The sequence below is a fragment of the Atractosteus spatula genome, chromosome 7 (genome assembly GCF_055471065.1).
Source record: "Atractosteus spatula isolate fAtrSpa1 chromosome 7, fAtrSpa1.hap1, whole genome shotgun sequence".
Lineage (NCBI taxonomy): Eukaryota > Metazoa > Chordata > Actinopteri > Semionotiformes > Lepisosteidae > Atractosteus > Atractosteus spatula.
In genome coordinates this window covers 13,687,984-13,698,434 of record NC_142712.1, presented here as the reverse complement: position 1 = coordinate 13,698,434, position 10,451 = coordinate 13,687,984, and the positions used below count along the sequence as shown (strand labels likewise).

The following is a 10,451-nucleotide window of genomic DNA, read 5'->3' as shown; positions in this document are numbered from 1 at the left end:
GGATTATATGGAAAAATAAGTAAACTGTATCTCCCTTTCAAGCTGCCTTGTACCAGTCTCACAAAAGGCTCCCAGCCTGTTCAACTAGTTTAAACTGCCCTGTCATGTAGGGATCTGGGGAGCAGGATGATCACACACTCAGTTCAACCAAGCACAGGGAAGAGATCTCTGTTAACTATCTGGGGACCAGGATGATCACACACTCAGTTCAACCAAGCACAGGGAAGAGATGGGCACATACTGTACAGTACAAACATACTCACTTCACTCACTTCACTCACTATCCTACAAGTAAAATTCCACAATTACCAAAACTCAATTTTAATAAACTCAAATATTAATTTTAATCTCTGTGGGATGCATTATCACCAATGTGGCTTAGTAATGTAACTCCTTTTTTTAAATCCATAACAGACACATTGCGCTATATTGTATAAAGACACTATAGCTATTATACTGTACAGTATATGTAAAAATCATATATTCACATAGGTTCAAATGCATTTGCCAGCACAAGAGAAGAATATACTGTAACAACATTTTGCATTTTTATTAAAGCCTTACAATAGGGTTTCAGTGTCTACATCAGCAAAATATAACAAAGCTGTACGTCCTTCTGTAAAAACAATATTTCCAAATGAATGCAACCATGTGCAATCTAATATGATCAAACTCTCAGTACCCAGTGTCGGAGGACAGATTATTTGGTTGCATTTAAACCTACCAGCAAGGTATCACTTGAAGAAAGGAGGAATATATACAATTATATTATTTGAAAAGAGCTTGAAAGTGCATTTGAATCTACATCTTATGATTGGTTAAAGCAATGTTGTAAATCACTGTTGGTTTTTAAGTTTAGTTTGCCATCAAAAACAATGTTTAAAAGAGTGTCACCTCTGATCTAAAAGTCAAAAGTATTCTTGTCGTGATCTCTTTTATTTTTGAGGCCGTGCATTATTGGGTTCAGTGCTGGGAGAAATGTAAAAATCAAGACCTCGATTACTTTTGATACATATGAGAGAGTCTTCTCAAAACGATAGGAGAGTATTTTAAAACTGTCATCCTTTGATGAAATGACAAAAACAAATTTACCACCAACAAAAACAAGATGTAATTTGTAAAACTAATGAATGATACAGCACAAGTCTGAATGACTTTGCTCCTCACATCAGACTGCTTGTTCTTCAGACATGTGAAAAGTATCTGCATGTACAATATGTGTAGAGAACTGAGCCTAAAGCCAGAGAGTGCAGCACAGCTGTCAAAAACAGCCAAGAGATGTCTATTTTATGCTGGTGTCTTATTTACAATATCATTAGAATATTAGAAATTAGTGATCAACAATGAAGGCAACTGCACAACCAAGGACAAAAGAACAGTTATCAGGATAAAATCAACAGTCTAGAGCAGTATGATGATTTTCATAAAATGGGTATCTGTCATGATTGAATTAGACCTTATTGAGCAGCATATTGCAACATACTGTAGAGTATCTATCACATGCTTACTGTCAATATCAGAGAAGAACCCACTGTATAAATATAGACAAAAGAAACCTGAGTGATACAGTCTGGGTAACGTATTGATCTGGAATCAAGTACAATTTCTTTCATTAACTAAGGAAATAAGGCAGTGGCCGCAATTAGATCGTTGATGGGTCGATTGGAAATCAGCAGATGCATGGTTTGGTACTGTAGACCAATTGTGAGAAGAATAACTGAACTACAGAAACGATACATTAATAGACCATTCTCAGAACAAATACTGGTTAGAAAAAATTAGGAGAAATATTTAATACTCCTAATGTAATCCTCCTAATTAGAGAAGATGTTTGCCATGGTTATTTACTTTCAGGACTATTTTTTACACAAGCTGGAAAAGAAGGCAACATGTCAGAATTAAATATAATTATCAAATACATCTATTACAATGAATTAATTGAATTCTTATTGTATTGTGAATGAGTATTGATGAAGTCTAAATCTATTGATTTAAAATAGATAAATCAACAATGTACATATAATGTTGTGATAATTTAAAACTGTGGTGCCCAAAATACAGAATCAAATAGTTTTTTCAAGAATAAACCTTTTTTTATTAAATGCTGATTTATTTGGTTGTGGTACTAAAATAAAAAGACACAGGAATAGACTAATATTCTAACCAAATGTCCCAAAAAGAGAAATATCAGATATGTTTTACACATTACAGAAAACCTAAATCTTTCTTTCCACAGCATTGTAATGTAATTCACACACTTTTTTCATATTGTTATAAATGGGGGCTTACAAAAATAGAGAAAATCAGCAACTGACAGAGCGGATTAAAAAAATATTCATAACTCGCAACTTGTAAGGCTATATTTAGACAAATGTGAATTTTTTGTTCTGTGGCACAGCTTTGGTGAAAAGAGTAATAATTCTGTCAAATTTGCTTAAACAGATATTTATTAACAAGAACAGTGATAAACAAACACAACTGAACACACAAAGCACAAATTTCTCTTTGTATACAGTATGTACAGACAAAGCATTTCAGAGGCCTATGTCTAAACCACCCAGAAAGTCCCAGGCTGCTACCAAGTACTTGACTCTTAAATAAACCTTACAGAGGCCAAAAAAGCTGCCTTCTAAACTAAACAGAATACAACCTACAGTAAAATCTCTCTTTCTCTAACCTGGACACCACAACGATAAATGGGAGCCTATCTCCATATTCTGAAATGCAGCTTAAACTGAGGTATTCTTGATTCAGGGGCTTGAAGGTCCCTAAAGCTACAGCAAGCTCTTTTAGCAATATTCAAATACTTAGCTCCAATCAGATTTTTTTCTGGATGATCACGAAGTAGGGACTCTCTCCTGGCACAAGCTTCGAGTCCTGTCTGTTTCTGTCTCCTTTAGCTTCAGAAGTAGGAATTGCCACTCTTCATTGTTAATTGCAACACAAAAGTATGTGTTACAGGTAGAAAATAACTTGACCAAGAAAAGAATCAAAGCTAAGAAAGGTGTGGTCTCACAATTTTAATTGTTTTAACAATTTACATGTTTTAATTCTGCTCCCCTTTTATTATATTGTTATATATTATCAAAATTGTTTGCTTGAACTCTTTTGAAATATTGTAATAATAATTGCTTTCACTTATATAGCGCTTTTCTGGACACTCCACTCAAAGCGCTTTACAGGTAATGGGGACTCCCCTCCACCACCTATGTGTAGCATCTACCTTGTGTTGCTGTTTTGTTTCTGCTTCCCTTTTACTTACAGTACTGTATTTAAGATGGTTCAGTATAAAAAGTATCATGCTGAAAAGAGAAGAAAAGAAACACAAAGTTTTGGCTGTGGAGCCTTCAACATTGCGTTTTTTTTTTCTTCTCTTTTCAGCATGAAATTAACCTTTACTTGTTCCTTTGCAGCCTACAAATACTTATGAATTACGGATCCTGGGAGAGGCTATCAGTAGGAAAAAAAAAGTTATATCGAGGGAACAATTTACAATTCGTGCACATGAAATAATTATATCAAGGGAATGATTTATAATTACCGTGCACGAAATAACTAAATCGTTCCCTCGTTTTATTTTATTAGTGCACACGAAATAACGTTTTCTTACTCTTTTCTTCTCAAGGATAGATGTGGCACTAGCAGTGAAAGAGAGATACAGTCCTAACTAGTAGTTCAAGAGTACAGTAGCTACAATGCCCTTATAACTCATCCCCAAACCAAAATAAAACTTAATCAGTTCATCTTTATCTATTATCCTAATCTACAGCAGTGTCAGACAGTAAGGCTTTATTGTACTAATTTAAGACACGGTAACATGTTAATTAGCATTTTATAAAGTTGTTGTTAGGAGCCGGGTATAATGCTGGCGTTTAAGAAACTTTCTATGTGCATGCAACTACAGGTACCATGACACAAAGAAAATGGAGAAAATAGTTAGGCAACATTATTATGTGCACACGAATTGTTAATCGTTTCCTTGATATAACTTTTTTTTCTACTGATGGCCCCACCTGGATGCCGTACATACTGTACTGACACAGCTACCTACTTAAAAAGTATCGTGCTGCTTATCTGTCCACAGTATAAATTTGGTGTAAACTCACAGCAAAACATGAATTAAGGCACCAATTCATCACTGCTAATGTTTAATAGGCAACACTAACATTGTAGTTAGTTAATTAAGGAACATTATTTTAAATACACAATTTTTAATTAATTTTACTTACTGTAATTCTTTTTTCCTGTTCACATACTGTGTATTAATTCAAACTTTCTGAAGGCAAAATTACACATTTCTCTGGAAATTACTTTATCTCATTTTTTTTTTCGTTCAAACCAATGGTTATTTGAAATTGAGAAAAATTAATGCTTTATCGGGAAGGTGCTTTAAGAAAAGCATAGATTAAAAAGTTATGCTTCACACCAATCCAGTATTACATAAAGGTTTGAAATCGTAATTCAAATGCAAATCATAATAGTCAATAGGCACTGTGGCTAAGGATCTGCGACTGTGGCTGGAAGGTTGTCAGTTCAAATACCGTAGCTGGCAGAGGAATCCTACTCAGTTGGGCCCCTGAGCAAGGCCCTTAACCCCAACTGCTCCAGGGGCGCTGTACAATGGCTGACCCTGCGCTCTGACCCCAAGCTTCTCTCCCTGTGTCTGTGTCTCATGGAGAGCAAGCTGGGTATGCTAAAAGACAAATTCCTAATGCAAGAAATTGTATATGGCTAATAAAGTGATCTTATCTTATCTCAATTGTGGGATCTTATAGTGTTCTCTTTCTGATGCCTCATAGACTGTAGATTGGTACAGAATTCTGTTATAAAGATTTCTGTAGAGACATATTAAAAATACTTATACAATACCTGAATACTACTCTGTTCTTGTTTCAAGCACAAAACACTTTATCAAAGGCATTTAAAAACCTCACCTGAGCTCCACATGAATGTAATGAAGAATGGGGCTACCTGACAATACAGTACTTATTCATTGATCAACTTGTCTCTGTTCTACTTGGTATGTGAAAAAAAACATAAGTGACTATAAATAAAGCAGTAATAAGGCATGCATACACTCACACGCCCTAAAATAATTCTTCTCCAAAATCAAAGGAAAATAACATACTACTGTTTCAAGCTCATGTTCATATCACAACAAAGGTTAACTGATTTTTAATATCTTCATGTGGCCCTTAACCCCAACTGCTCCAGGGGTGCTGTACAATGGCTGACCCTGAGCTCTGACCCCAGGCTTCTCCCCCTGTCTGTGTGTCTCATGGAGAGCAAGCTGGGTCTGCGAAAAAGACAAATTCCTAATGTAAGAAATTGTATATGGCTTATAAAGTGATCTTATCTTATAATGTCTTGAGTGAACAATATTTCCATTTGTAACGGTTACAGTACAACAAACAAATACAAGGTAACTCAAAGAATTTTTCTATGAGTTACTTCTTCATTCAAGATAGGTTTCTAGAAATGTGTCACTTTTCGACTGAAAATCAGCGGTATTTTGCTTCTGATCTCCTTTGTTCTGAGGCCGTATATTATCGGATTGAGTGTTGGGGGAAATATTAAGACAAACACTGACAATATTTTCTTTACCTGAGGTGAAAACCTCTCAATACGATATGAAACTATTGCAAGAACACCAGTAACTTCCAAAATAATGAAGCTTACTAAATGAGTACCACAAGTCTGAATGGCTTTGCTCTTTGCATCAGACTGTTTGTTACTCAAACATGTGAAAAGTATTTGGAGGTATGTGTAAATAACAGCGCTTACAGACACTGCCTGCATAAAAAATGTTATAAAGAGTCCATAAATGTTACTTGAGCTTGTATCTGCACAGACCAGTCTCACAAGAGAAGGATTGTCACAATAAGTGTTGGAAATCAAAGATCGGCATCGTGGTAACCGCAGAACCATAAGAAAAAGCACAACTATCATAGTGATATTAAGTATCCAAATCAAAATAATAATTTTTAATAAACAAGCATTTGTCATAATCGCACGGTATCTTAAAGGACAGCATATGGCTAAATATCTATCATATGCCATTGCTGTCAGTATCAGCAAAGAACCAGCTGCATACATATGGATAAAAAAGGCCTGGGAGATACAGGAAGGATAACTTATTGACCTGGAATCAAGTAAAATTTCTTTCATTAACTGGGGAAATAAGGCAGTGGCTCCCATTAGATCATTAATGGGGAGATTGAAAACTAGTAGATACATTGGTTTGTGTAAACGTTTCTCCATAGCAATTGTAAGAAGGATTACAAGATTACAGAAAAGAATAATACCATAACACAACATTCCCAAAATGAATGCAGGGTAGACCCATCCAGGAGGTATGTTAAAGCTTTCCAGTGACAGAAGAGAGGTGACATCAGAGGAGTTATCCATAGGTATAATATTCAAATGTACTTCCTACAGGAATCCTGAAAAGGAATAGCAAAAAGTAAGTTATTTATTTTGATTTAGTTTGTAAAAATATGTTTCCTAACAAAATAGAAGCCAACCTTTGAAATATGTATCAAATTTACAAGTATTTCCCTCCCCAAGTTTCAATATCATGTCCATCAGAAAATGTTTTGGTTATTATGTGCTTTTTCTACTTTTTAACATTCAAGAAAGAATGTGTGAAAATAAAGAGAACATTTCATTGTTAACCATCATGAAAAGCCAATCAGGTAATGTATTTTTTTTTATTTTCAATGTGGCAAGTAATCTAATTATTGCTTTATTAAACCTTAAACGTTACTTTAGAATTATTGCTATTCATGTAGAAAGTATTCTATATCCTAACTGTAAAAACAAAACCAGTATAAAATATTGCTGAAATGCCACTACCTTACTGTATATTCATTAACACATTTTGGAGGAAATATGATCAGATATCAAAAAGATAAAATACACAGGACTCCATTATATCATTTCAAAATTTGTAAGGTTGCTTTTTTTTTATTATGACACCAAAGTTATTGTACACAATTGGCTTTTATAGAAATATCTAAAAGTAAAATGTCGTTGCCTGATTAACCAAACCTGTATTCCCATTATGTGATCTGAAACTGGAAAAACGAAAAACACAGAGAAGCTAAATTCTTCACAACATCTCAACATGGGTGATGGGACAAGGTTAAAATGCTATAAAATGTACTGTAGATCAGCTCCCCATGATCTCAGCTTAACTTAACTGTTTTTGTTTTTGGATTTCTGGCACATTAATATACTATACTGTATACCAGACCTTAAACATAATCATAAAAATAATGTAAAACTGGGAACAACAACTACAGTATTTCACTAGTTTTTCATATGCCTTGCTTGTTGTATTTTTTTTTGTTTTGGTGTTAAAGTTTAATGAATACATTTGTTTAAAATGCATCTAGAGTATTTCTATCCTAGAAGATTTTTTGTGGCACTAAGGCTTCTTCTTCAATATGCCTATTCATGCATAGTAGGAATAATATTAATGCAAATGCGAATTCGAACCATAATGCGAATTCATGGTTCACTGGAGCAGCAGAAAGACTTGTATGAATCAATACTGTGCATAACTTTTGCATTGATAAAAACAGTAAAAAAAATGAAAGAAATAAGTAAAGACTATTAAAAATAATGTTAAGATTCTACCAAGGTATGAAATGCTGAGGGGGCAGAATATAAGTTTAATCTAGAAAGAGCTATATACTTTACTGACCTTTGTAATTAAGTTATTTTGATTTCAGTTCTGGGTCCAGGTTCATCTCTTCATTAATGTGTGGATGGCTCTCCATTGCTCAGTAGCTATATCAGATTTCACTAAAGGGCAGTCCTAAGGAACCACCCACAAAATCCAAAAAAATAAAAGAATGACATAAGTGTGTATGTATACAGCACAGCATGCTACTGGTCAGAAGTGAACTCTCCTGGCTCTTTTCGTGGTTGCTGTTCTGTCTGTTTACTATGCTCAAAGTAGATTTTTTTCTCTTGATTAATGTGTGAAGGGCTCTTCATGGCTCTGCGGCTCTAATTTTACTCAAGGGAAGCCCTAGAGGAATCACATTAAACAAATCACATATAATGAGTATAATTAAACAACACAGCTTACAGTGCTGAGATTCCACCTCCTCTACCTTCATATGGGAATAATATAACGTTTCCCATTTTTATTTTTAAGATGCCCGGTTACCACTAGATTGCAAGCATGTACATGTAGTGAAGCTGTTTTCCTTAGGTTTGCTGCAGGCCTGCAGAGCTACATAGCTTCAGAAGTAGGAACTGCCACTCTTCACTTAATTGCAACACAAAAGTATGTGTTACAGGTAGAAAATAACTTGACCAAGGACAAAATCAAAGCTCAGAAAGGTGTGGTCTCACATTTTTAATTGTTTTAATTCTGCTTCCCTTTTACTTATATAGTTGTGCTGTAGATTACCGAAAATGTTTGTTTGAACTCTTTTGAAACGTTGTGCTGCTGTTTTGTCTACAAACTTTTTTTCTATTCAAAAGCTTGTCTTGTAATTCCTACTACTTGTTTATCTTTTTGAATACAGTATATGGATCAGAGCTTGGGAACCGTATGAATAAGAAAAAATACAGCATATTTTATATATATTCTATACAGTAGGTGCTGGATTCCAGATTCATACAGTAGATACACAGGATTTCATGTCTCTAAGTTACAGTGTGGCTCTCTAGGGATTCATGCCATCTCAATAAGTCCTGCTAATAATGACACAATACATTTATTTTATTCTTCCAGTTTACTAATGTGACTATTTCTGCTGCAGTGAGGGGTAATATTGTAGGATTTAAGGATGAGTGGTTAACACTTAAACAGTTTGTATTGTCAGACAGCATCAAAGTGCATGAATATAACTAACAGGTTCTGTTTTTTCTCTGTGCAGTCCTAGTAGATGTCAGTTTCTGTCAGACCTACTTAACACCCACTTCCCTGTAGAGTTTAAACTGTGTAGTATACTGTATATATTGTATTTTTGAAAATGATTTGTTTCTTTCCAGTTGTATTTCTTGTATTATTGTTATTGCAAAAAAAAGCATATTAACCAGACCAGAAACAAAACTTAAGGATCCTTAAAATGCACTCCCACCCATTTTTATCCCATCTTATTTCTCTTCTAAAGTTACAGAATATAATACCTCTAAAGTATTTATGAAAATACAGGAAAAATCTTATCACAGTGAAAGCCATACTTTGATATTTTATGAATCCTTGAACTTTCTCATTCACTGTTAAAATATACAGAAATAATATTTGGTACAGTATACAGTATGTTGAATGATTAAACAGTAAAGTTAATTATTTAATTTACTTATATATAAAAAAATCAAAATACCTACAATATTTGCAGCACTATTGATATTTAGATTTAAAAGTGCTTCTCATCCCAAAGAATCCCAAAACAATTTGCATTTAAAACGTTACCCACTTCATCCTTGGTGAAAGTGCACCATGTAACCAAATAGAAGTAATTATGATCAGGTCACATAGGAGATCAGGCAGAGAAGTGAGGAACTGCTTCACTGATTGTACTAAGGCCAGCCTTTAGCTAGGCTAGATTTTGTAAACATGTAGTGGATTTTTTTCAGGCTTAAATTAGGCTTAACACTCCAACTCTCAATAACCACAAGTCTGAATGGCTTTGCTCTTTGCATCAGACTGTTTGTTACTCAAACATGTGAAAAATAGTTGGAGGTACAGTATATGTAAATAATAGCACTTACAGACACTGCCTGCATAAAAATGCTATAAAGAGTCCATAAATGTTACTTGAGCTTGTACTGTATCTGCACAGACCAGTCTCACAAGAGAAGGATTGTCATAATAAGTGTTGGAAATCAAAGATCAACATCGTGGTAACCGCAGAACCATAAGAAAAAGCACAACTATCATAGTGATATTAAGTATCCAAATCAAAATAATAATTTTTAATAAACAAGTATCAGTCATAATTGCACGGTATCTTAAAGGACAGCATATGGCTAAATATCTATTATATGCCATTGCTGTCAGTATCAGCAAAGAACCACCTGCATACATATGGATAAAAAAGGCCTGGGAAATACAGGTAGGATAAGTCATTGACCTGGAATCAAGTAAAATTATAGGAATAATACCATAACACAACATTCCAAAATGAATGCAGGGTAGACCCATCCAGGAGGTATGTTAAAGCTTTCCGGTGACAGAAGAGAGGTGACATCAGATGAGTTATCCATAGGTATAATATTCAAAGGTACATCCCACAGGAATCCTGAAAAGGAATAGCAAAAATTAAATTAATTATTTCGATTTAGTTTGTAAAAATATGTTTCCTAACAAAATAGAAGCCAACCTTTGAAAAATGTATCAAATTTACAAGTATTTCCCTCCCCAAGTTTCAATATCACGTCAATCAGAAAATGTTTTGGTTTTGGTTCAATGTTTTTTGAGATGTTTC

The 10,451-nt window shown here is 34.3% G+C and overlaps 1 protein-coding gene and 1 pseudogene across 1 annotated transcript; both read right to left on the bottom strand.

The window, feature by feature from the left end:
* Positions 1-5,472: 5,472 nt before the first annotated feature.
* LOC148830543 (olfactory receptor 52K2-like) lies at positions 5,473-6,408 on the bottom strand. Its single transcript, XM_088922219.1, has one exon. It carries the CDS (start codon positions 6,406-6,408, stop codon positions 5,473-5,475), a length of 936 nt encoding a protein of 311 aa, XP_088778345.1.
* A 3,220-nt stretch (positions 6,409-9,628) lies between these two features.
* LOC148830542 (olfactory receptor 52N2-like) lies at positions 9,629-10,230 on the bottom strand (annotated as a pseudogene).
* Between the last annotated feature and the right edge of the window lie 221 nt (positions 10,231-10,451).